This window comes from Ruditapes philippinarum, unplaced genomic scaffold, assembly GCF_026571515.1.
Source record: "Ruditapes philippinarum isolate M1 unplaced genomic scaffold, ASM2657151v2 ctg6367_1_1_1_1, whole genome shotgun sequence".
Lineage (NCBI taxonomy): Eukaryota > Metazoa > Mollusca > Bivalvia > Venerida > Veneridae > Ruditapes > Ruditapes philippinarum.
In genome coordinates this window covers 72,343-99,494 of record NW_026865133.1, presented here as the reverse complement: position 1 = coordinate 99,494, position 27,152 = coordinate 72,343, and the positions used below count along the sequence as shown (strand labels likewise).

General features: G+C 33.1%; 1 protein-coding gene and 1 long non-coding RNA gene across 2 annotated transcripts; one reads left to right on the top strand and one right to left on the bottom strand.

The window, feature by feature from the left end:
* Positions 1-1,367: 1,367 nt before the first annotated feature.
* LOC132727960 (uncharacterized) lies at positions 1,368-2,721 on the bottom strand. The gene is made up of 3 exons (XR_009625417.1): positions 2,549-2,721; positions 2,063-2,170; positions 1,368-1,741 (listed from the first exon to the last, which is right to left on the bottom strand). It is a non-coding gene; the product is annotated as an uncharacterized LOC132727960 (long non-coding RNA).
* Positions 2,722-5,913: 3,192 nt separating this feature from the next.
* LOC132727956 (all-trans-retinol 13,14-reductase-like) lies at positions 5,914-27,122 on the top strand. Its single transcript, XM_060713560.1, has 12 exons — positions 5,914-6,168; positions 16,020-16,202; positions 16,572-16,681; positions 18,444-18,578; positions 19,266-19,470; positions 19,846-20,043; positions 20,776-20,895; positions 21,212-21,332; positions 22,357-22,487; positions 23,373-23,539; positions 24,677-24,836; positions 25,554-27,122. Exons 1-12 carry the CDS (start codon positions 5,961-5,963, stop codon positions 25,715-25,717), a joined length of 1,902 nt encoding a protein of 633 aa, XP_060569543.1. The 5' UTR covers positions 5,914-5,960; the 3' UTR covers positions 25,718-27,122.
* The last annotated feature ends 30 nt before the right edge of the window (positions 27,123-27,152 follow it).

Sequence of the window (27,152 nt, the reverse complement as noted above, 5' to 3'; positions counted from 1 at the left end):
CTTTCACACCAATGCACCCGAAATGTATGATCTTTTTATGCATAAAAAATCAACCGATTACTACCGATCTCTTCGACAGATTTGCACGTGCCCTACGGGTTCGAGCGAGAGAAGTTCGACAATATATTTTTGTAATCAATTACAGCAAAAGTTGTAGGACTCCATTATACACTAGGACTCCAACTTTGTAAAGAAAATGTATGCAGTAATTTTCCGAAATATGGAAATTGCTGTACGTCACATGATGCTACATTGGATTTAATAGAGAAAGGAACAAGGTCGATAAACGGCATGAACCTTACGGTGACTCACATATCTTATTGAAGACTTACTTTCTATCGTCATATCATTGTCATAGAACTTTATACGTTTCTATGACAAAAACTGATACCTTTTAGAAATTGAAATACCCGTTGAATACATAAAGACGCACCCACCTCATTAAATTTAGAACCTCTTATTTTGCTGAAAACCATTTACATGCATACCGATAGCAAAGTTACTTAATGTTCTCTAAAACTGCCAGGAATAATGTATATATGACGAAATCATGCTTGAGTATTAAATCTAAAAGCGTATTTTTATCCTGTAAGTAAATGCTCTACATCAAGTATGTTTATAGTCATTCCAATAAAATAAAAAAACACACACTCACAAAAAGATCAAAACAAACACAAAAAACACAAGAAACGGAGGCAAGAAAATATCTCTTGAACTGAAAAACACGATCAAAACCTTCGTTATATAACCAAATGTTTGTGCAAATGATAAGCGTACTATGCTTCATAATGATTTACACACTCATTGACTAAAAAAATACGCTTAAACGTGCCGTGATTAAGCACAAAAACACACTGGCAGTAACAAAAGTTATCATAAGAACTCCAGGACATATTTTGAGTTATCGCAAGAACTCCGTAACATTTGAAAAATCGGGTATAAATTTATTAGCCCGGGATTTATGTTTGCAACTCTCCATAATAATTAGGTAATTTAGTATAGCAACGAAGAAGATCACAAATGAAAAGGTCAATATGTACGAATTAGCAAGTACTTTGGTAATTTTTCTCAAAACTACCAGATTTTTTTAAAAAAAAGCCACAAAATATGGACTAAAAGATTTTTTCTGAAACAAAATACAATATGTAGGGCAAGCTTAATTATCAAAGTTAAATTTAGCACCTCAAACTCTCCATTTAAAGTTAAAAATAACCATTTTTTACGCGATTTCTCCAAGTATATAGAAAAGTTTTCCACAGAAATCCGTAACGTTTTCCAGGAAGTCCGTGACAGTTATCATAAGAACTCCAAACAAGTTATCATAAGAACTCCATCCTTCGTGTAACACTTCCTCCCCCGTGATACTGTGATTCCATGAAAAACCTTATCTCTGGTGTGTTATCAGCTTTGGTATAAATAGAGTATCTAGTTTTAATACTTAAAACTGCAATGAAATGTGGATATTTTACTCTGTTTCTATCATTGTGACATTAACATGTTAACAAGATCATAGTGTCAAACACCATAAAATCATACTCTTTATACATTATCATTTTTGTGCTGGATGTCATTCATCTTCTTCAGCAAAGTACATTTGACTATTCTCAGTGGCTTATATTAAACTAATATTTCACTGTAACTTTGTGTTCTCTGATATCATTCTCAAATTAAGGAACTGGAAGATGGTAGTTGCAATAAAGGTCTTCATGGACAAATCCTCCTTCATCTTTTCCCTTTTTATCTGCAGAATGAAAATCAATAAATATTTTGTTACAAGTGTAAGACACTAGAAATGATATTGACATTACATTTAATAAGCTGGTCATGATTGACAGAAAAATTTCATATTTGAAGTAACTAAACATTAAAGATAAACAACAACACATAATATATAACAGTAAAAAATATTGATCTTCTTGAATGTGAAACATGACTATTTTTAATGTTTTATTTACTTATCAATTATCATGCAATGAAATCCAAAAGTTATTAATATATTTTGATAATTGTTTATCTTTCCGATCTCAACTAAAAATTAATCAATTATTTTACATGTATTTACCTTTGATATATATATTTCAGGATCATAGGCAGTGCAAACAGTTGATTAATGGTCCATATTGAACAACTGTATATTCTATACTTGTCATATACCTCCTTGTCTCTACATCTGAAATGGTTTAATCAAATATTATATTTTTAATTCAATCATAATTTGATAGGTACCATATTAACATGTATATATAATTGAAAAAGGAACAAGAATAATATGGAAGGTTAAAAAATATCCGAATTACTGTGCAATGTCCGAATTTTGTATAACTTTAATATACACTAGAATTAAAGTGTTTCTCCATTGTTTATTTCAATAAGTTAAAATGGTTTGAATTAATTTCTCACATCAGTAGTTTTAAAACAATACTTAAAGCTAAACAACTAGAATTCACTACCTTGACAAAACATCCGAAACAATTGTCACTATCCGAAAATAAACTAGTTTTATTAAACTCTATAAATCACTCGCTTTTCCGTCAGATAATTGACCTACCTGCATTTTTTGACCCGTGCTATCCATTCCTTCAAATCTGAAGCGGACCAAAACAAATTTAACTTCTATATCCCTCGAGTTCTTCGGGTAACCTATATGCGTAACGGTAAATAAGTCTGCCGATGTACCCGGAAGTGGAAAATCGAAAATGAAAGTAAACGAGACTTACGGGCCCTATTTTCAGATATCTGCCATCACTGCAGTGATCTGCCATCACTGCCGCCGGTAATACGGTGTGAAAGTGAAAAAAAGATTGCCACTTTGTTATGTGAAAATGGACAGAAATGGTACCCTCATGAATTTTTTTACATGATTTTACGTGAGTTGACTTATCTAACTTGAATACAATTTGATTTTTTTTTTGGTATAAAAATGAAAAAAAAAAAGATTGCAACCTTGCTTCAAAGATAAAATACATACATCAATGAAAGTTAAAATAGATTACCCTCCGTAACCATAGGCCACCACTGTATACATACATTTTTACACAAAATAATACCAGAAAAACTTTATTGTTGACATAAATTAATTTAAATCATTTTGCCATTCATGACTGTCAGAAAATGAGGTTACACTAAAACTTGTTGAAAAAACAAGTTAATTGATAAAATTTTCGCGGGAAAATCGCTGGAAATTAATGGGTCTTTTCCCGATACTTTTAAATAAGTTATACCTGTGTTTTCTTTATAAGAATGATAATTATTCATTAATTTTACCTTTTCCTAAATTGTAATTTAATAGCCATATTTTTTAATCTTTGATGCAATCATGCACTGTTTATTTTTTCTTTTGTTTTTGTTCCTTTTTTCTCCTTTGTAATTGTCCGTACTATATTCCCTTTTAAACACCCAAATGGGTTTATTAATTGTTGCTCTCTTTAATCCAACTTTCAAAACAAACTCCAGGCTCCAGGACCTGTTGATTACACACTATACATGTATACAGCAGGTGACGTAGATTTTTCTACATACTACACTGCCATATATGGTAAGTACACACGACTGTGTGACAGGTGTAACATACATAATGATCTGTTATTATGCTGGCTAGTGAATGGAGTTAATTAACTGGGTTAATACAGTATGGTTTGTTGGTTAAGTGGCAAGGTAATCTAAATGTTCAAGTGTACCCCTATTTAACAAAAAACAAACAAACAAAAAAGAAAAGAAAAACAAACAAACAAACAAACAATAACAAAATAAAAGCTAAAGAATTCTGCTATTAGGGTCATTTAATTTCAAATAATTATATTCTAACCAGATTAATATTATTTGCAGGATAATTCCTTTCATTCAATAGTAATGAGAAAAATGGATTTGCTACACCCCTCCCTTCTTTGTGCATTTAGTATCTGACAAGTCAGAACCAGTAAATGAAATCTTAGGTGGTCATCAAAAAAGGTGGTAATCATTGATTTTACAAATAAAACACCTATACTTGCAGTGTAAATTGCATTTTCAAATAACACTGAAATACTGGTATTGAGACTAATTCTGTTCTATTTTCTCAAATCAAGTAATCATATTGTATATATTTTTCTCATACCACTTGTTTTATTAAAGGTATTGTCACCTTTTTCCAGACATTGTTAATGTCAGTAAATAAGGAACAAGTTCAATTATTTTGTTTAAAGATGAAACAGATGCAAAATAAACAACAACAAAAGTGTTACATTGAATGTCTGTTATCATTTGAAATATTAAACAAAGCAAAGAAAATATCAACAGAAATACATTTGCCTACATATTTTAATTTGTCTAAATACAATGCACAGTATAACATGGGAGGCTATATACTGTGTATTGCTATATATACTGTGTATTGCTATACTCAGTATGCTCCAATTTTGTAACAATTTCCAAAAAAAAAAAAAAAAAAAAAAAAAAATCCCCTACCTACCTACCCACCTCTTGAACATAGGGTCGGAGCACTACAAACAAACAATTTTTTAAGGATGGCCTCACAGTACCAAGTAAACATTTGAGGATTAATTTAATTAAAGTGGCAGATTTTGTAAACCTTAGAGAACTGTTCACTAATAAGGGTTTTTTGTGAAGGCAAACAGTACTAGCTCAAAAGATTAATAAGGGCTGCGAAAGGATGTTTCCCACCCTGTGTCACAATATGTGGTCATATAGTACAACTGGGACTTATAATATAGTGAAGTCAAAGACCAGGTCCAAGAAGCGGGCTCGGGCTATGGCTTGCCCGGCTATAGACTACCCATGTTTATTTAAAAGAAAATAAATAAAAAAAAAATAAAAAAATACATAGAATTCTATACCTATCAATGAAATTTTCAGTGTCAGTTCTAGTAGGGGTATTCCGATAACGGAACAAATCTAAACTTTTCGGATTATTTAAAGTCGAGTGTTCCGAGTGAAAATGGAAGCGGTGCATGAATTACTGAATGACACCTTACAAACGGAAAAATGAAAGGAATTTGTTTACAACTTCCCCTTTTATAGACTTTGCCTAATTTCATATATATTATATATGTCACGGTTCAGAACTGTTCTCTATTTAGGGGAGAAGATGTGTAAACAGCCTGAACGCTCAGTCTGTAGAGCCTCCCTAGAGGGAGGATACGGTGTTCTGAGGGTCCCGGGTTCGAGTCCCAGTCAGGCTGCACATTTTTCTCACCCTGTGACATATAAATATGATATTTTTAGTCCCAGAGTACAGAAGTCTTACAATATCTGATATCAGCTTGTCAAGAAGTCTTTCGGTAGGAACTTCTCTATTTGTTTTTTCTACAAATATATCTTCTAGTTTGGTCAACTTTTGCCTTTTGTTGTTCTGTCTTTTATTTTCACTGTTGATATTCTGTGTTGAATTATTCTCTACTGATTTGTCATGTTCAAACAGCTTGCCATTATTACTATGTAATAGTTTTCCAGCAATTTGAAAAGGATAATATAGACTGCTTGTCCCTGCTCCATGCAAATCATTCTTGATCAATTTTTTGCATGATTCTGTTTCTAAGTTTTGACTTTTCTTATCATGGAAGGCTGTGTTATGGACACTGGGCCTGACAGACCCATTCCCATCGTTTTGTGTAGGAATATCTTTATGTTTTAATTCTTTTTCCCATTGTCTTCTAAATGTATCTAATTGTTCATCAGTGCTCATGTTTTAAGTTGGCTGAAATCATGCAGAAAACGTCTAAAATTTAACGTTTTAACCATGTTTATTTATTTTGATTAAAGTGAAAATCTGTATACAACAAGCGCTTGCAAGTTCTCTTTTTCTTATAAGCGCCTACTTACGAGGATGGGACGAAGTTTGACTGTGCCTACGTCTTTCCTTTCAAACGATGATTGTGTAAGATAAACGATTGTGAACCATACTGACCAAAGGTCGAATGCAGACAGCAACTTAAATGCTTTTGAGGAAAAAAATCTAATAAAAAATGGGAGTATTATCAAGCATATCAAACTATTTTATTTCAAATCCGTGGATTATTATTGTCCTTCTTCTTTTGTATTGCTTCATTTATGCGTTGTCAGTTTTATTTTCGGGTCCAAAACCCGGGAGAAATCCATTCTCGGTTGCCCATGTCAGACCACCAAAACCACTGGTCACAGATCATAAATTGAGGAAAAAGGTACTGAAACAAAGTAAGTAGATCTGCTTTTCTTTAATGTTGTATAAAATATTGAATGAAAAAAATTGTTAAATGGCAATCTCTTGGATTATTAAACCAGGAGTATATATCCTTTCGACTAGTCCAACTAGAATCTAATTAGACTTGTCAAAGAGACACCGAGATAATTTTGGACGGGCGCTGTCTTTTTTCCAACTTTGTGACAGTAAGAAAAAAAACTCTGTAAAATGGGTCAAACCGTTCACGCCGAATTAATTAGGTTACCTTTCGACAGCCATCCGCTTTACCCGTAGGACGGCCAAAGTGTAAGAAAACGTATCGAATTTTTACATTTCTGAAAGCCAGTCTTATTTTACGACAGACGTCCATAGCGTAGTTAAACGTATCAAAAATATACCTTTCTAGAAACCGTAGCGTAAATCAGCGTAAAACTTGAATTTTGTGTCATGCAAACCCTTAACCCATTACTTCATATACACGCCTTTTAACGCCTTTTTCACCCCCCCCCCCCTTTTTGTTGTCTCAAATGATGAAAAAATGCCTTACTTAGGCCCCAAACACTTGTTTTTGTTTGAGAAATGTTGTTAAAAAAAGTGACCTCTTTTTCGGCGCGGCCCCCCAAGCAAAAGATACATCAGGGGGTTGCCAGAAGGGGGATGTGCCCCCTTCTGTTTGGGGGGTTTCAAGGGGGCGGTGGTCCCCCTCATCGCCAAGAAAATTTTGGACTTGTGAGAGGCTAAATGACCCCAGAACGATCATAAGGTAACGTGTAACAACGCTGAAAAGCATTTGACTCTATCTCAATCCATTGAGAAGTTGCAGCACTTTGAAATTAATTTTATGGAAAAGAATCAACGCAAAATAGTGATGTTTGGCAATTTTGAGTATACCCCTCGTTGCCATGGTCACAGAAAATTTAAGCCTGAGCGTGTTCTTGCAAAGGCATGGTTCAGTCAACATTTGTGCCAAGTTTGATTAGTATTGAAGCCGTTTTCATAGTTTTATAGCAATTTGAACTTGTAACGGGAGACTTTTCAATGAAAACAGCCATTTTTCACAAATTGCTCATGAAGCAATGGGTTAATGAAAAAAATAAAAAAATCTACAAAACAACAAATTTTCTTCAAATTTATATGACAGGCCATGTTTGAACATGAAAAAAACGCGATTTAGGGTAATTTCAAGTATTTTCATCATTTTCTGTTAACCCATTATTCATATACACGCCTTTTAACGCCTTTTTCACCCCCCCCCCCCTTTTTGTTGTCTCAAATGATGAAAAATGCCTTACTTAGGCCCCAAACACTTGTTTTTGTTTGAGAAATGTTGTTAAAAAAAGTGACCTCTTTTTCGGCGCGGCCCCCCAAGCAAAAGATACATCAGGGGTTGCCAGAAGGGGGATGTGCCCCTTCTGTTTGGGGGGTTTGAAGGGGGGCGGAGTCCCCCTCATCGCCAAGAAAATTTTGGACTTGTGAGAGGCTGTAAATGACCCCAGATTGATCATAAGGTAACGTGTAACCAACGCTGAAAAGCATTTGACTCTATCTCAATCCATTGAGAAGTTGCAGCACTTTGAAATCAATTTTGATGGAAAAAATCAACGCAAAATAGTGATTTTTGGCAATTTTGAGATGTCCCCTCGTTGCCATGGTAACAGAAAATTTAAGCCTGAGCATGTTGTTGCAAGGGCAATGGTCCAGTCAACATTTGTGCCAAGTTTGATTAGTGTTGAAGCAGTTTTTATAGTATTATAGCAATTTGAACTTGTAACGGGAGACTTTTCAATGAAAACAGCCATTTTTCACAAAATGCTCATGAAGCAATGGGTTAAAAAACCTCGTTTTCGTACATTCTGGTTTTTTAATGTGTTTATGAAAAATCAAAATATTACGCTATGGCTGTTCAAGTGCATACGATAAACAACAAAGCCATACCGTATAACACTGTTTATATTACGTTCAACTGCAATAAACAGACTCACAATCCTTGTTTTTGTAAAACAAGTCCTGAACGTTTTAAAACGGTAAATTTTACGTTATTTACCGATATAGCCCATTAGAATACCCTGTTGAGTAAAACGTCCACAACGTTTTAAAACGTAATTATTGAAAATCAATGAAAATCAATTTTTCTCAGGAAGGGTGGTTGATACTATAATGCTTTTCAACGTGAATATTGTAAGTTCAACTCATTTTTGTTTCAAATAAGAGAACTGCTTACAGAAACTCTGTTTGATGTATCAATAAATGCATTTTAAAATACTATACCATTTAGAAGATTTTCTTCAATTAATTTGGATATTGATTTGATTACCACATTAATTAAAAAGTGTACTGTACATCTAAACATTTACAGTGAGTGAGTATATCTGTCAATAAAGGGCACTATACAATTAACATATTTGGTGTTTTTATTTGAACAACATTTAAAAGAATGAAATAAATGAAAGGTAAACTTCAAGAATTTAGTCATTTGAAACTAAATTTTGGTGGCCTTCCTACGACAAACAGTAGTGGCTTTCAGGAAGCCAAAATTTTATACCGGGTTATTACGTTATAGCCTTCTTATGACTATAGCGCCCGGCTTTTGAGAAGTCGATTTTTCGGTACGTTTTATTACGCTCGTATTGGCCGTCGAAAGGATATAAGGTTCTGTTCATTCCATTTTGTTCACAGGAAAATCTGTCATTATTTTATTTAGTGGGAAAGGAAAAAAAATGACAGAATCCCCTGTGGTTTTGTTTAGTGTAAATTATATATGACAATCACGTCATTGGCTAAACTAAAAGTAGAATTTAGAGATACTTGGAGAGGTTTGAGATATATAAGGTTCTTTATTTTAAGGACATGTCAGTTTTATAAAGGAGGGTTGTGCGTTTCCAAGATGAAAAAAGAGCTGTTTTATTTGTTGAATTTCAGCCAAAATTTACAGGAATGTCAAATATTATGATCAAAGTGTACATATGTGAAGAATGTTTATAAAATTAAATTTACATTTACACTAAAAGACCTTTTGAATGTTTTAAGAGGTTTATATCTGATACTATATACAAGTTTTACTCCTGAAAAATACATAGGGTCTAACCTATAGGATTTAACCAGAACTATTGGGAGTATTGCATATACTGCTTGCCTTTTAAGTTTTACATTAGTTTGAGGGCTTGCCCAACAAATTGTGTGCCAGGGCTTTTTATTAAATATATGACTGTTGCCCTTCCCAAAGACTGACATCTATGTAATATCAGGTCGTAAACTTAGTAAATCTAAAGCAGTTGAAATATTTAGGCCTAATAATTTATGGCCTGAGCTAATATGAAATTAGGCAAAGCCTATGAACGGGGAAGTCGGTAAAAAATCCTTTCATTTTTCCATTAAAGGTTTCTTTCGGTATTATATGTACCCGCTTCCGTTTTCACTCGGAACACTGAACGATTATTATTAATCCGAAAAATTGAGATTTATTCCGTTATCGGAATACACCGCCTTTTATCATTGAGTTACATTGTAAATGGTGGCGCCTAACTAGAACTGACACTGAAAATTTCATTGATATTTATAGAATTCTTTATATTTTTTAATTGTTTTTTAGCTCACCTGTCACAAAGTGACAGGGTGAGCTTTTGTGATCGCTTTTCGTCCGGCGTCCGTCCGTCCATCGTTCGTCCGTCCGTCGTCCGTCCGTCCGTAAACTTTTACTTTAAATGACATCTCCTCATAAACCACTAAGCCAATTTCATCCAAACTTCACAGGAATGTTCCTTTGGTGGTCACCTTTAAAAATTGTTCAAAGAATTTAATTCCATGCAAAACTCTGGTTGCCATGGCAACCGAAAGAAAAAACTTTAAATATCTTCTTTTAAAAAACCATAAGAGCTAGAGCTTAGATATTTGGCATGAAACATCTTCTAGTGAGTGTCTACCAAGTTTGTTCAAATAAAAGCCCTGGGGTCAAAATTGGCCCCGCCCCGGGGGGTCATTGATTTTCCCTATATGCATATAGTAAAAACTTAAAAAATCTTCTTTTAAAGAACCCAAAGAGCTAGAGCTAAGATATTTAGCATGAAACATGTTCTAATGGGTGTCTACCAAGTTTGTTCAAATAAAAGCCCTGGGGTGAAAATTGGCCCCGCCCGGGGGTCATTGATTTCCCTATATGCATATAGTAAAAACTTAAAAAATCTTCTTTTAAAGAACTCAAAGAGCTAGAGCTTAGATATTTGGCATGAAACATCTTCTAATGAGCGTCTACCAAGTTTGTTCAAATAAAAGCCCTGGGGTCAAAATTGGCCCGGCCCCGGGGGGTCATTGATTTTCCCTATATGCATATAGTAAAAACTTAAAAAATCTTCTTTTAAAGAACCCAAAGAGCTAGAGCTAAGATATTTAGCATGAAACATGTTCTAATGGGTGTCTACCAAGTTTGTTCAAATAAAAGCCCTGGGGTGAAAATTGGCCCGCCCTGGGGGTCATTTGATTTTCCCTATATGCATATAGTAAAAACTTAAAAAATCTCTTATAAAGAACCCAAAGAGCTAGAGCTAAGATATTTAGCATGAAACATGTTCTAATGGGTGTCTACCAAGTTTGTTCAAATAAAAGCCCTGGGGTGAAAATTGGCCCGCCCTGGGGGTCATTGATTTTCCCTATATGCATATAGTAAAAACTTAAAAAATCTTCTTTTAAAGAACTCAAAGAGCTATGGCTAAGATATTGAGCATCAAACATGTTCTAATAGGTGTCTACCAAGTTTGTTCAGATACAAGCCCAGGGGTCAAAATTGGCCCCGCCCCGGGGGTCATTGATTTTCTTTATATGTGTTTAGCAAAAACTTTAAATCTTCTTTGAAAAAACCCAAATAGCTAGAGTTTAGATATTAAGCATGAAACATCTTCTAGTAAGTGTCTACAAAGTTTGTTCAATAAAAAGCCCTGGCGTCAAAACTGGCCGGCCCCAGGGTGTCATTGTTTTTAACTATATGTGTATAGTAAAAACTTTAAAAAAATCTTTTAAAAAGCCCAATGAACTAGAGCTTAAATGTTTAGCATGAAACATCTTCTTATGGGTGTCTATCGAGTTTGTGCAAATAAAGCCTTACGTTAAATTGGCTCTGCAACGTTGGGGTTGGGGGGGGGGTTGGGGGGGGGCCCTATATACAGGTGAGCGACCTCAGGGCCATCATGGCCCTCTTGTTTTTTATTGATTTTCTTTTAACTATACACCTGTAGTCTATGGCCTGGGAAGCCAAAGCCCTGCGGGCCCGGACTTTGACTTCCCCGTATTAAAACAATTTGACTTATATAGCTTGACCGAAATAATATTTCGTTCTGATGCTCAGATAGGATTTTGTTAATGACTGGGTAAAATGGATAACTGTTGGAACCTTTTGGACAAGCTGGAACATCATGGAATATCTGTCTTTAACTCTTACAATTGGAATAATTTGTCATAAATTTGCATGTAAGTTGTATGTTAAACCAGAGTATCCTGATTTCCTTTACTGCCTTCATCGTAAAAATTATGCACATGTACATGTCATTCAATTGTAAGCAACAGGAAATAGAAATATATTACAGATAAACAAAAAAAGCTAAAGTTTCTGTCTTCTCTATAACATAAATAATTGAAAGAGCATCAAAACACAAGGCTATCTGATTTGTACGAGGGGACATAGCCCTCGAGTATATATCAGATTGTCGAGTGTTTTGATGTTTTTTCTCTTTTGTATCATAGTCAAACATAACGACACGTTCCCTGATGTTACAATATGAAACCCCAGAAAAAAGTAACCAATCAACGAGCATCTGAATATGATATTTCTTTCGCTTTCCCTTTCTCTCACAATAAGTAAACCCCAGCAAAACTGAGCCAATCAATGGGCATTCTCTGGAGTGTGGGTAACTAATATCTGAACTCCAGTTAACGCACTGTGCATGTATATTTATACGATTTAAGTCTGACACATTTTCAACAGAAAGGTCCCCAAACTATGATACATGAGTACATGATTCACAGTAAAAAGTCTGCATATCAAGTAAGTGATAATGATTAAAGTAAAACATTAAAAATAAGTTACAAAATAATCAAATAATAAAGTGTACTTAATAACTCAGGCTCTACTAAATCTAATTTTAAACATACATGTGACTTTTCTATTATATGTGATAATTTAATCAGAAATCTGATAAACTTTAATATAACATTGGTAAAGTACAGTTTATATATGTCAATCAACACTTGTTTACCTCATTGAACTGCTGACTATTTAATTTTGTATCTGACTTAAAGTTATTAGTCCCCTACCGGTTTACCGGAGGGGACTTTAGGTTTACCCTCCGTCCGTCTGTCCGTCCGTCTGTCCGTCCGTCTGTCTGTCAGTCCGAGCAGACGAAAGCTACATTATGAGGTTTAGGTTTATGTACAGGCACTCTGTATGGGGTTCATTCCGTAGAGACATGTATTATGTGGTTAAAAATGCTCTTATGGGGTTAAAAAAATTTGCTCTTGTGGGGTTAAGAGATCAAAGGAATAACCCCACAAACACATCTGCTAAGTACGTCCGTCAGTCCGTCCGTCCACAAAACTGGATCCCGCGATAACTTGAAAAGTACTGAAAATATTTTTATGAAACTTGATATATGGATAGATGGCAGTATGGAGATTATGCACGTCTTTTTCTTTTCTTCCTATGTTGAAAATTTTGGTTGCTATGGCAACAAATAGGCTGAAAATATGGCAAATTTTACACATAAACTGGATCCAGTGACAACGCAAAAAGTACTGGAAATATTTTTATGAAACTTAAAATATGGGTAGATGGTAGTCTGGAGATTATGCACGTCTTTTTCTTTTCTTCCTATATTGAAAATTCTGGTTGCTATGGCAACAAATAGACTGAAAATATTGCAATTTTTACACATAAACTGGATCCAGTGTTAACGCAAAAAGTAATAGAAGTATTTTTATGAAACTTGTAATATGTGTAGATGGCAGTCTGGAGATTATGCACATCTTTTTCTTTGTAAATTCTGGTTGCTATGGCAACACATAGACTGAAAATATGGCAAATTTTACACATAAACTGAATCCAGTGATAACTTAAAAAGTACTGGAAATATTTTTATGAAACTTGACATATGGGTAGATGGCAGTCTTGTGATTATGCATGTCTTATCTGTTCTTCTTATTTTGAAAAAATATTGGTTGCCTTGGCAACAAATAGGCTTAAAACATGGCAAATATAACAATATTCGTGATGAGTCAAAAAGAGCTGAAAATTTTTATGAAATTGCATCTTTAATTCCAGAGTTATCTCCTCTTTAAGAATTTTGCTTTTTAAATTGTTATATTTTGGTAACGGATGTTTCAAATATTAAATTTAGAGTGTCCTTCAGTCCGTCTGTCTTTTTAACAAAACTGTTTCCTGTGATCACTTTTAAAGAAATTTTCCAACAAATTTACTGTAAAAACATTAATTAGTGAATGGCCAATGGCCCTTCAGAATGTTGATGGGGTTCCATCCGGTACTGGGGACTTATGGATTGCTTACAATACTATGATAATTGCTTGTTTTCTCATAGAATGATACTAATAGTTTAAGAAATTTTTATTTACACAATTTGATATGAAAAATAATTCATTTTATTTAATATATAATTAAAATATATATTACATATTTAATTTTGCATTTATATGTACAATATAAGTTTCATTAATTAACACAAAGAAATGTACATGCATGTCAGGTCTACAATCACAGTTATATAATTGCTTTGTAATTGGTGTTGGCTCTGCTAAAAGTTCTAAATTAGATGTAGATTCTCAGTTCTCAAATCCGGATAAACTCATATTTGGAGAATAACATGTAAACCTTCCTTAAAAGTATCTAATGAAGGAAAAGCACTCCCAGCCACAAATACAGTACATTTTAGGTACAATAGAAGTACCTATAAAGCCCCACAATGTAGTATCAATATGGCATCACTTAAGTACCTGCTTCTAGTGTACTTTATTTTATGGAGCAAAATTTAACATTCACTCGAACTGGGGGAAGTACACTTAAAGCTCCGTCTAAAATATTTAAATTATGCTTCAAAGATACTTCTTTTAAGAAAGCATATATAAAGCATCACTCAGGTAGTACCTACAAGCTCAGCATGGTAGGCTCAGGGAAGTACATTTTAAGTATCAATTTAGGAAGTACCTTTAAAGCTTTACCAGAAGTACAATAGAAGCATCACTTGGAGCCCTTTTAAACATCAGCTTGAAATTAATAATGAAGTACATTTGAAGCACAACATAAAGAAGTACATTTAAAGCATGATCATTTATTGAAGTATATTTAAAGCATCAAACACTATATATCTTAAGAAGTACAATTTAAGCATCAAGTTGAAGTTCATTTAAAGCGTCACTGAAGAAGCACATTGAAAGCATCATTGAAGAAGTACATTTAAAGCATCATAAATTACATATATAAAGTTTTAAATGGTTAAAGGGTATAAATCTATATCTAATGAAATATTTTAATAAACTCTATCAACCGTAAAATAATATTGTTTCCATTTTTTATGTGATTGATTGTACTGTTAAAATAACCCTTAATTTACTGAAACAGAAGGGTCCCCTTGCCCTCAGAATGTAAATGTTATGACAAATCATGACCTGCACAGGCATGTAATTTACTTGTACATAATGTAAAGAAAAATGCAGATTTAAAACTTCCCCTTTAATAACACTCAGTGAAAAAGATTTAAATTAGGACATCTGTAAAATTTATGAAGAGAAACAAAAACTAAAATTATAAGTGTTAATTTAAGTCTAAATAGCTTACCATTATTCCATTGAACAATAGTAAATTTCCATTAATCCATCTGATTGAAGAACTCATTTAATGCCCCATTATAATTTCATTAAAGTTCACATTATAAAGTTGTTTCATCTAAATGACACTTTAGGCACATGTTTAACTTTAGTCCTAAGCATCTTTATAAATTATAAGCACTGAGGTCCAAAGAAACTTCCTGAGAAATATTTGAATTTTCTGAGAGCCAGATTTGTTCAGGATATTAGATTACATGTTGTAAACCCCACTTATCTAACACTTTCTTTTATATATGATAGGCGAGTTTAACACAGGCTATTATGAAAACAGCAAGGAGAAACTCTTGACCCCTCACTGACCAATTACACATGGTTTATATTATGTTACAATCACTTGTGTTTGTGAGTTAAATTTTACTCAAGACTCAAAAGTACATATGAAGTCCCTAGAAATATGCTTTATATTTTCTAATAAGTGTTTAAAGCATCATTGAAGCCCCATTACTGTTCTTATCTATTTATTAATGTTTACAAAGTATCAACAAAGTCCCTGGCACTTCCAGCAGAAGTTCCTTGGGCTTTTACTGAAGCAGGTATGTGTTAGGAAGAGTATACTTGAAGTCCCAGGGGCTTCATTTGAAGTATGGTTGTTAAGTATCATTGAAGTCTGTGGGACTTCAGGTGAAGCAGGTCTTATTATCTGTAAGTATATCTGAAGTACATTTCAGGTATACTTAAAGCTGGGGGACTTACCTGAAGCATGTGCTTCATTTGTGGCTGGGCTGTTGGAGCTTTAACTCAAAATCCATTATTTTACCTTCTTTTTGTTTTTGAATTATCTTCCGTTTTTGGAACTGCACATTATCAACTTTGTAAAAAACATATAATGGAAATTTGAAGTTGGTAGCCAACTGTATAGAGCCTCAGGTCATACAGCACAGATGAGCAGGCTCAGAGCCTGGCTTTAATAGTATTCTACTTTGAATTGAATGGCTGTTAGGGCTTAGAACGAGTATTGTATCTAAATGTCTTGAATTTATTCCAGAATTCAAGTCTCAAACCATTCCAGAGAATATAGACACTATTGTGATAGGAAGTGGTATAGGAGGGTTGTCTACAGCTGTGCTTCTTGGGCGTGCCGGCTACAAGGTTCTAGTGTTAGAGCAACATGACCGTGCTGGGGGCTGTTGTCACACATTTAAAGATAAAGGATTTGAGTTTGACACAGGTATTGCATTAAGCTTTTTTGAAGTTTTTTTCAATTTTCATAAACAGATTAGATCACTTATAAAGTCTCACTTGCTATGACAAAGTGTAAATGAAATGAACTTGTTCTCAATACCGACAGTAAAAGATAATATTTCAAGATGATGAATGAATCAGACAAACATTGTAATGAATGGAATTTCTATGTATTAGTCATTATAAATTAATGTTACTGGAAGATTGATTTCTTTATAAAGTTTGTTAAATATTTCAAGATTTACAAGGACATATTTTCCTGATTTTCTTATAAAGATTCTCTAACAGAAATGAGTTTAAGGATGAAGTAGAGTGACTTTATTGTTTAAATTGAGTACTGTTTTGTTTTTGTGAGGTATCCATTATGTGGGAAAGATGATGGAAGGTGATAAGACACGTGTATTGATAGATCAGATTACAGAAGGACAAGTTGTTTGGGAACCCATGGACCAGGAATTTGATGCAGTATGTAATATCTTAGATGATTATGATGCTATTATAAGTTCCACAAGAATTAGTATCATTAATTCTAAATTTGTCAAACCTTCAATACAGTATTTGCAAATCAAGTCTTGTTGAAGCCTAGTTGAAAATACATTTGTATTTAAAAATAAACCACAGATTTGAAGCTATTTTTTACATTGGTCAAAATGCAAAGTCTTTCAAAGAAGAAGTAGTTGAAGCCATTCTTGAACACACTGCCCACAACAAATTTGACTATGCGAATCTATTTAAGTCGGCAGTCCAATTTCTTAGAATATACGAAACCTTTTTGTTGTTTGTACACTTTTGTACAGTGTTCATATATGTATAGCTTAACTATTACTAAGTGATCAATTTTTCACATTGAAAATAATCAATATTTTGTATAAATACCAGCAAATATCATTATTATTCACAAAGTAATTCATCTAATTAAGAAGTGAAATGCAAAACAGGTCTAGTTAAAGTAACACTTTCTGAATTCTAAATGTCATTCCCTATTTACTGCTGATTGTACATGAATCTACTAAAATATTTTCTGACACAATAAAAAAACTGCCTTATTGCTGAAATATGCTGAAGACTGGCTTGAGCCTAAAACAAACAAAATGCTATAGTCTAAATATAGCCTGTAGTATTTTTTTTATTACATAGCAGATTGCCATTGGTAACCAACAGAAAGGTAAGTGGTATACACTGTTTTTGTGTCGCCTTGAAAAGGTGACATATAGGGGTTACTTTTGTCGGCGGCGTCGGCGGCGTCTGTGTCGGCGTCGTTGTCGGCGTCGTCGTCGGCGTCCCCTAAAGCTTGTCCGGAGCATAACTCAGCCACTATAAGTCTGATTGACTTCAAACTTGGTATGCATGCTTCTTTCAATAACCCGAAGTGCAGTGCACAAGGACTGGTGCTCTGCAGTTCTTATTTTTTGAGTTATTGCCCTTTGTTAATTTTCATACTTTAATTTTGTCCGGGCCATTTCTCTAAAACTAAAAAAGCTATGGACTTGAAACTTCATAGGATGATAGATCTCATTAAGAAGAAGTGCAGTGCACAAGAACCGGTACTCTGCACTTCCTAATTTTTGAGTTATTGCCCTTTGTTAATTTTCATACTTTATTTTTGTCCGGGCCATTTCTCCTAATGTATAAAAGCCATGGACTTGAAACTTCATAGGATGATAGATCTCATTAAGAAGAAGTGCAGTGCACAAGAATCGGTACTCTGCATTTCTTAATTTTTGAGTTATGGCCCTTTGTTGATTTTCATACTTAATTTTTGTCCAGGCCATTTCTCGGAAAGTATAAAAGTTATGGACTTGAAACTTCATAGGATGATAGATCTCATTAAAAAAAAGTGCAGTGCATAAGAACTGATACTCTGCATTTCTTATTTTTTGAGTTATTGCCCTTTGTTGATTTTCTTACTTTATTTTTGTCCTGGTCATTTCTCCTCAAGTATGAAAGCTATGGACTTGAAACATCATAGAATGATAGATCTTATTGATAAGAAATGCAGTGCACAGATATGCTGCTCTGCACTTATTATTTTTTTAGTTATTGCCCTTTGTTATTTTTCATATTTCATTTTTGTCCTGGCCATTTCTCCTAAACTACATTGTTCACAAGGCGACACATCCGACTCGCGGAGTTCTAGTTACCTAAAGCAAACAAACTAGAGCCTTAATATTGCCTGTAGAAAGGGTTTATTAAATAGTTGATCATCTGATATTGTACATTGTTGTAGGTTGCCATTGGTAGCCCAGAGAAAGCTAAGTGGTATACAATGGCATCTGGTTCCAAGGAAATATTTGCTTCACATCTGGAGAAACAGTTCCCTACAGAAAAAGAGGCCATAGCTAAATTCATGCAACTGTTAAAGGTAAGACAATACTAGATGTATTTAAAGGCAGAATTTATTGTAGTTAGGGACGTCCATGGCAGAGTGGTTACAGTCTTTGACTTTAACCCATGTGTCTCTCACCGCTAAAGGTTCGGGCTGTGCAAGCATCGTCACATCCTAAATGTGAGAAAGCTATCCAGCCAGCTTATGCAATGTTGATGGTTATACTCAGGTACCTGTTTGTGCTTGAAATAATATACAAAGAAGGATATAAGGTCTTCTCCCAGATGTAAAGCTTCAAAATATAGCTACGAGGGTTGTCCAAAAAATTTGTGCTCTACAGTTATTTTCGTGAGAGTTTTTGATAAAAAAAACATGAATTATATATCACTTGAAGGGGAAACCGCTCCGGGGGCCTATATACAGGTGAGCGACCTCAGGGCCATCATGGCCCTCTTGTTTTTGTTCAACTTTTTGTAAAGAATAGTTTTACTTACATATTATTATTATTATCATCATATACATATTATCAATACAATGCTTAGATCCAAAAATCATCAAATAAATTAATCATCATAATAAATAAAAATAAAATTCTTACATAAATGAACCCAAAAAGTATGTGACAGATGATAATGGAATATTTTAACTCATATTGAAAATCAATTTTAGAAATTTAGATTAGTTCAGTCAGAATTTATTGGTGATGATTTAATGGTATTTTAGGATTCAGATGCTGCCTACCTAGGTGTGATGATTCCCAAGATGATCCCCCGCTGGCTAGCCCAGATAGTTATAAAGACAGGAATATATGACCTGGTGATGAGGAAATATTTGACATTATGTCGGAAATCAGTAAAAAATGTCCTGGACGAGCTTACAGATAATGCAGAGTTCAAGGCCGTGTTAGCTTACATATTTGGTGATCTTGGTAAGTGTATAACTTAGCTGCACACATTTTAGAAAAATCTTAGTACATTTTTCTCATGTTAACTTTAATTTTTCTTGATATATTTTGGCTCATGTTGAGGCATGCAGCCTTATAAAAATTGAAAGTTTAATTAAAATGGCAGCATGGTTAACATGTCAGACTTGTAATCTAAAGATTGCTGACCTCATGTGTTCATACCCTTCAGGAGCACACCTTTTTTTCCATGAGTAAAAAACTTTATTAACACTTGTTTCTTAGTGGTTCCAGGAACTGATTCGAGAGAAGCTTATATCTTCCAACACAATCAAACTGAAATAAAAAGTTCTGTATAAACTATCAGAGATAGAGTTAATAATTGCAATGCTTTATTTAAAGGAGTTGTGCCAAGCGGATTAAGTATGGTGAACTATGCATCTCTTATCAACCATTATATACCGGGAGCTTTCTATCCATATGGTGGACCGGGTGAGATTGCCTTTCAGATTATACCCATCATTGAGAGATACGGTGGACGTGTAATTACAGACGCCCCTGTCACAGATATTCTCATTAATGATAAAGGCCGTGCTCATGGTACGTATATAGCTTTCTTTAAATGACTGATTTTAGAATTGTCTAGTATGAACATTAAAATCATAAGATTTGTTGTTATTTGACTAGGCAGGTTTTACCAGGTTTAAAGTCTTACGATAATAACTTTTTCTTCTATTGTCATTTCCTTCTGTTAAACAAATAATTATTTTTAATAATGGAGGTGCATTTGTGTTCTGCACAAGTTTTCTAGTGCTGTGTAACAGTTTCGAGGTTTAAAAGTACAAAAATGTATAAATGAAAATTAAGTGAATGTAACATTTTTCTCTTCACATTAAAAGCTGGATATTGATTGAATTACCTACCATAGATCATGGTACATAAGAATAAATAATTCACATAAGAATTAAATAAGTTTAAGAGTGTCCTTAATATATATATATATTTATATATTATTTTTAGAGATTCCTTGATATATATAAATTTTTTTTAGAGTTTCCTTGATTTATATACCTTTTTAGCAGGTCCAAAGTATATGATATAATGGTGATGAAATGCAAGTGAAGGCTGCTAATGATGTTTATTTAAACATGTTTACTTCTGATTAACCTTTTTTATCAAAAAATGTTTGAATCATTAAGCCTTGTTTAATGATCAATTGAAAACAAAGTGTCTGAAGAAAAAAACATAACAAATTTATTGTCACATAATAATAATATCTTCAATGTTTCTGAATTTTTTAATGTATGTGTATTTTCATTTTGTTATATCTAGGTGTGCGTGTTTCCAAGAACGGCACCAGCGTCGACTTGTTTGCTAAAAAGATCATATCAGATGCTGGTGTAATAAACACATTCAAACATTTACTACCAAAAGAAGTAGCGGTCAAAGCTCGTAAGTGTAGTTGAAAACCAACATTGTGTTTCACCTCAACTTTGTCATTAAAGGCCCATTTAGCCAAAAAAATGCTAGTTTTTGTATTCTTAAAAGAACTTTTATTTTTTGGGGTCTTGGCACAGTTTCCAAAAAGTTTTCCAAAAATTTGAGTCTTCTTCTGTTCTAGCAATAATACATTATAGTACATTATAGTGATGTAGTATTTTGTATTCAAGTCAAAATATTTACATCTTCTTGCTACTTATATATCAAATACTTAAACATTCAGTGCTATCTTCATTAGGAGATAATTATCTCCATATATCTTTTTCAGCATTATACAAATATATCCAGGAAGTTGGACCGAGTATATCGTATGTTTCTGTGTTTATTGGAATGAATGGATCTTCTCAAGAGCTTGGACTGAAGAAAAGTAACACATGGGCATTTTTAAAGTTAGTATATATTAAAATATAGTATAACCTTAGAAAGAGCAACACCCTTTCAGTGTCTATTCTAGGAGTCAAAAAAGGAGGGTTATTTTTTTATCGAAAAGTGAGAATTTATTACATTTGTTAATCTTTTTTGTAAAAATTTTCCTCTGAAAAATTAGGGGGGAATTCTCAAAAATATGAGTGAATCCCCCAATCCCCCCTCCTAGAATAGATACTGCCTTTGGGAGACATATATTTTGGTTGTTGCCTAGAGGTGTTGCTGTACAGAGTTAAAATTTAGTGAATATATACAGTATAGTCTTTACTTTGGTAAGAAATAATGTTGTTGTAAAGAGATTTTTGTCCTGTAAAGGTTTGCTCTGCCGAGGCTTTACTATACTAGTTTAGACAAGCTTGATTTCTTCTGCATTTCTCCAAGATAAAATGTTGTATTCTGACATATTCAACTTTAATCACTCATCTGTTCTACTTTTGCGACTATGTAAAAATATTGCACAGCTGTGCATATATTTTGACGGAATGTTATTTGCTTTATTCAAATATAGTGTAAAATGCACAAAATGTATGAAAAAGATTTTTTTTCACTGTAAACAGTCTATATTTTGGGTGTGTAATAAATAGAATATTATATTCGCGTAGGTTTATTACTGAATTTATTGAACTAGTTTAATAAAAACATATGCTCACCAGAGGCTTGTTCAATATAATCAGTTTTGAACTTCAACTCTCATTTAATATCCTCTACAAATGCTCTATGTACACTATTAATATGCCATTGGAATCAGTCAATTTTACAAGTAATTGGTAGCCTCATTCTAATATATTGATATCAAACACTGACTTCCTTTCTTTACAAAACTAATAAATAAAAAGTGACTTCCTTTCTGTACAAAACTTATAAATCAAAAGCTATAATTTTTTTGTTGTGATTTTCTTTGATGTTATCTAGTTTTCATTGTTATTCCATTAGTTTACATCATTATTTCAAGTGGTTTTAAGGTTTTGTTTTTCATTGTAATTTCAGTATAGACTATGAGAAAGATATGGAAGAATTCAAGTCAAAGAGTCTGGAGGAGGCTGTAGAAACAGAATGTCCTCTTATGTTTATATCCTCGTCCTCGGCTAAAGATTCCTCATTTGAGGAGAGATATCCAGGTACTATTATTATAAAATAACAATTTTATGTATGATTTATTAACACAAGGGTCACTGGTTTGACTTGTGGTGGAGGAGTAATTTTGTGAGACAGTTGAGTCCAATATTCAATGGTCTCTCACCGCTGATTAATAAATTACATCCATTCAAAATGCTGAACCACTATATTTTTACTTATTACCAAAATGCAACAGATGCAAAGATTGGTTCAGGAATTTACCAATGAGTAATAATATAACAAGATACAAAACATAAGAAGCTTTGAGAAATGAAAATAAAAGCATTTTCGGGGCATAATGGAGCTTTAACTAAACATGTTTATATGGATTCTGGATCATTCAAGTGACACTTGCAGCTGTAAGTGCTTCTAACACCCTAAATGCTCAAAATTTATAGATATGATATTGCTCTATTGTAGGAAAGTCTGTGATAATTGATAGATATAGTATAGAGGATATTTGTTTATTTCAGTGTAAGATCAGAATATATTTCACAGAGTGAGCACCAAAAGGTATATTTCACGAGTGGCGCAGCCACGAGTGTAATATGAACTTTTGGAGTGTTCACAAGGTGAAATATATTTCGATCTTACATTAAACTAAACAAATTTTCTTTTTATTATATGCAAAGAAACATTTAAAAAGACATATTTACCTAGTACTAAAATGAAAAGGGCGCCAAATAATAAAACAAGTAATTAAGTTGGTTTCCAGTACTGTGAACGCTTGTATTTCACTGAATCAAAGTAACGGGCTCAAATATTCAAAACAGTAAAATTATCAAATTGATAATTTCACTGTTTAAAAGAGTGAAATTATCAGTTTTATTTCACTGATATATTTCTATAAACCACCAAAAAGCATGTAATAAATTCCTATATTTTAGGAAAGTCTGTCATGTTAATAATCACACTGATGCCGTGGGAGTGGACACAGAAGTGGGAGGAATGTCGTGTGAAACATCGTGGCGATGAATATGAAAATCTCAAGATGAAATTTGGCCAACAGTTGTGGAGACAGGTGGAACAACTTTACCCAAGTGTTGAAGGAAAGGTAATGGCATTTACCAATTCTTTATATAGGACATAGTAGTTATATTAAAAGACCTATGCCAGTAGTTTTTGGGCTAAAAACTTCATTTCAGCTCATTTCTTTTGTCCTTCAATATCTACATACAGGTAAAGGAATTTCATCTTTAGTCTTTGCTATATTGTCAGATACAAAACATTCTATGCTTTCTTAACCCTTTCGCTGCCAGAGGGTTATTGTTTTATTGATCACCTATTTGCCAGAGGGTTTTCTAAGAAATTACTTTATTATTAATCAATATAATTATTATTATTTGTTATTAGTATTATAATAATTATATATGTTTCAAATCTGTGAGTATAATAATAATTATTGTCGATGGTATAATTTTCTTTATATTTATTATTATTTTTATTATTATTATTATTAATTTATTATTATTACTATTATTATAGAAACGGCTAAAGCTGTCCATATGGCAAATACGCTGAAAATAACAGGGACGACATAATCCGTCCCTATGGCAGTGAAAGGGTTAATAAGAGTAAAAGCTTATGAAACATTGATGATTCTAGTCAGGTGCCTACTCTTGCCTCATGTAATGCACAGAGGGGCACCTGAGGTCAACCTCCATCAGTAAAGTTGGAAAGTGGCTGTAGAACCTTATAGTGTTTGTGCTACTTAAAAGACAACCAAATTAAACAATCTGTATGTCTGTGCATTTTACTATTGTCATAGCACCTTCATTTATTGACTAAGATCTGAGACAATTGAAGTTACGGTGCCTTTCATGGACTATCATTCAGTTGTAGGGATAAAGGCCAAGGTCACCACAGCTTAAATGTACCAAAATATTCAATGAAGGCTATGTCACTAAGAAAAGAACTGTAGCTTTTCCTACTTTTACTCATAGAAGGGTCATGATTTTAGCCTTGAGAATGCATCTATGTATATACACTGGGCTTCCATAAGTGGAGTTTTGGAAGTTATTTACTCCTGATTTTGGCTTGTGACTTCCAAAATATAATGCTTTTCCTTCTATATCTATTTAATGTCACTTTCAGTGTCTAAACATTTTGCAGTTTTTGACTTTCATATTTGGGAACCTAATAGAAGCTCTGTATATAATTATTATATAACTTGTATTCATGTATTTTATAGTTAGACTATATAGATGTGGGTACACCTGTATCTAACAAGCACTACCTGGGACAACCCGAGGGAGAGATGTACGGTTTAGAGCATAACATCCGGAGGTATGAACCAGATATATCTATGCACCTGAGGGCTCACTCAGGTATTCCTGGCCTCTACCTAACTGGTGAGTTGATCACTTAAGCATTGTATTTTTGATTTTAAAAAATTACAGGATAAGAGATAAATTGTACAAACATTTTTTAATGAAAGGGTTTAATTTTTATAGAATTATAGACATATTGGCAAAACTATAACTTTTCAATAGAATTTCTTTAAACTTGGCATGTTGTTAGAATATGAGAACAGAAACATTTTAAGCAGACAAAATTATAGTTGCTATTCTCATTTTCAAGTTATCCTAGAAATAGTCCTTAACTTAAAATTTATAGATTGTGTTGGAAGATAACCTTTTTAGAAACACTGACAGGGTTTGAACCACCATGGCCATCAATCTTTAGATTACAAGTCTGTGCAGGATGGCTGACTGGTTAACTAACAGACTTAATTGATACCATGGTTGAAAACTGTAAAATTTATTTTCTTGACTTTGATATTGTAACTATTGATAAAGGCAATGAAATCGTAGATTCAGGAAGTTTTAAAAAATATGTGGATCAAAGATGAAAGGTTATTAATTTGCTATCTGAAAAATCTAAATTTCATCCACTAGTAAAACAGACAAAAAATCACCATAAGTGTCATGCAACAAATCCTGTCGTGAGACTTACACCATTTTATGACTTGATAATGTCATGTGAGCACTGTCATGTGACCTTTACCTTTGTTGAACACTCTTGACATGACTAATATAAAAACAAAAATTTGATAAATTCTTCCTCAGGTCAGGACTTGATATCAGCTGGGTTCAGTGGTGCCCTGCACGCTGGTCTAGTCGCAGCATCGGCAATCCTGCATAGGAACCTTCTCAATGACATTGGCGAGGTTACCAAGGAGACGAGAAAACTAATGAAAGCTAAGGTTGACAACGGAAAGAAATCGAATTAAATAAGGACATCAGAATGATATGACTTGTATAGTTAGCACAGGTTATGAATTATTTGTGATATAGCCATTACTGTGTAGATGTTGAATTGTGTAGATCGAGGATATCAATTCTGTTCAGGGGGTTGTAATGACTGTTGATTAGATATGCAAATTGTTCATCTGTCAATTTTTATCAATGTTACTTTACTGATAAATCATGACAATCATGATTATTGTTACTTTTGTTTTATTTAGATTGAATTTACTTCTGTTGTTATACTGTAATATGTGGTTTTGATAGATCATAAATGTGGTTTTAATACATGGAACATATGGTTTATGTTGTTTTGATAAACGGTGCTGTGGTTTAAAAAAAAACAGTGCTGTGGTTTCAATACATGGTGCTGTGATTTTGATAGATGGTAATGTTAGTATTTAAATGTCAGAAAGTAAGAAATTACTAGTTTATGTATAATTGCATGTATCAATGTAATTCAAATGAAGATATTACTAATAAAGGGAGGTAAAAAATACTCCTCAAATTGGGCATTATGACTTAATTATAGAAGTTGATAAAAGTTTTTTTAATCATTGAAAAGTAATCCTATATAAGTCTATGCTATTATAACAAAAAATAATCTGAAAAGCTTATATCTTATTTCCAATGAGTATGTGTAAGAATAGTTAATATAAAAGCATAACAAAAAACACTACCGGTGGCGAGGGTAAACAAACTAAACCCACACACTGTTTAATCTGGAGTGAAAACTACCACCACCATCACCAAGCATTGATTGCATGATTGAATATAGAAAGTTAATCAACCTGTAAGAAAACTGAATGTCCCTTACACATCTAGAAATTTTGAGAAGGGACAGAACAGAATGTAACATTCATAACCATAATTTTCTTCTTTTTTTTTAAGATAAAAAAAAGGTAATTTTGGAAAGAAAGATGTTTTTCTTAAAAAAATTAACTGTATTTGAATTATCATTTTCTTTTTACACATAAATTTATTTTCTGAAAGTGTTTTTTTGTGATTGAGAATATTTTTCTAAAATCACATGTTCCTGTCATAAAAAAATAAAATAAAATGAACACATTTGTTTAAAGCAGCATGCCTCCAGATTCATGCTAATTTTCATGATTTTTTTAAAAATTGAACAGTTCAATATTGTCAAGTGAACATTGAAAACGTCACTTAAAATCTATGAAAATTACCAAAAATAGGTCCAAATGTCCAATAACAGCCCTTACTTTATTATTAATGCGGTAGAAATATGCTTAATAATACTGCAAAATCAGTCATTGATTGCATATAACATGTAAATTGCTTCTTGAATTGTGAATATTTTAATTTTTCTTAAAATCTTAGTACTTTTTTCTTAATTTTAATTTTCATGAAATTCAAATATTTTGGAGGCATGCAGCTTTAAGGTTGATATAATTATTATTA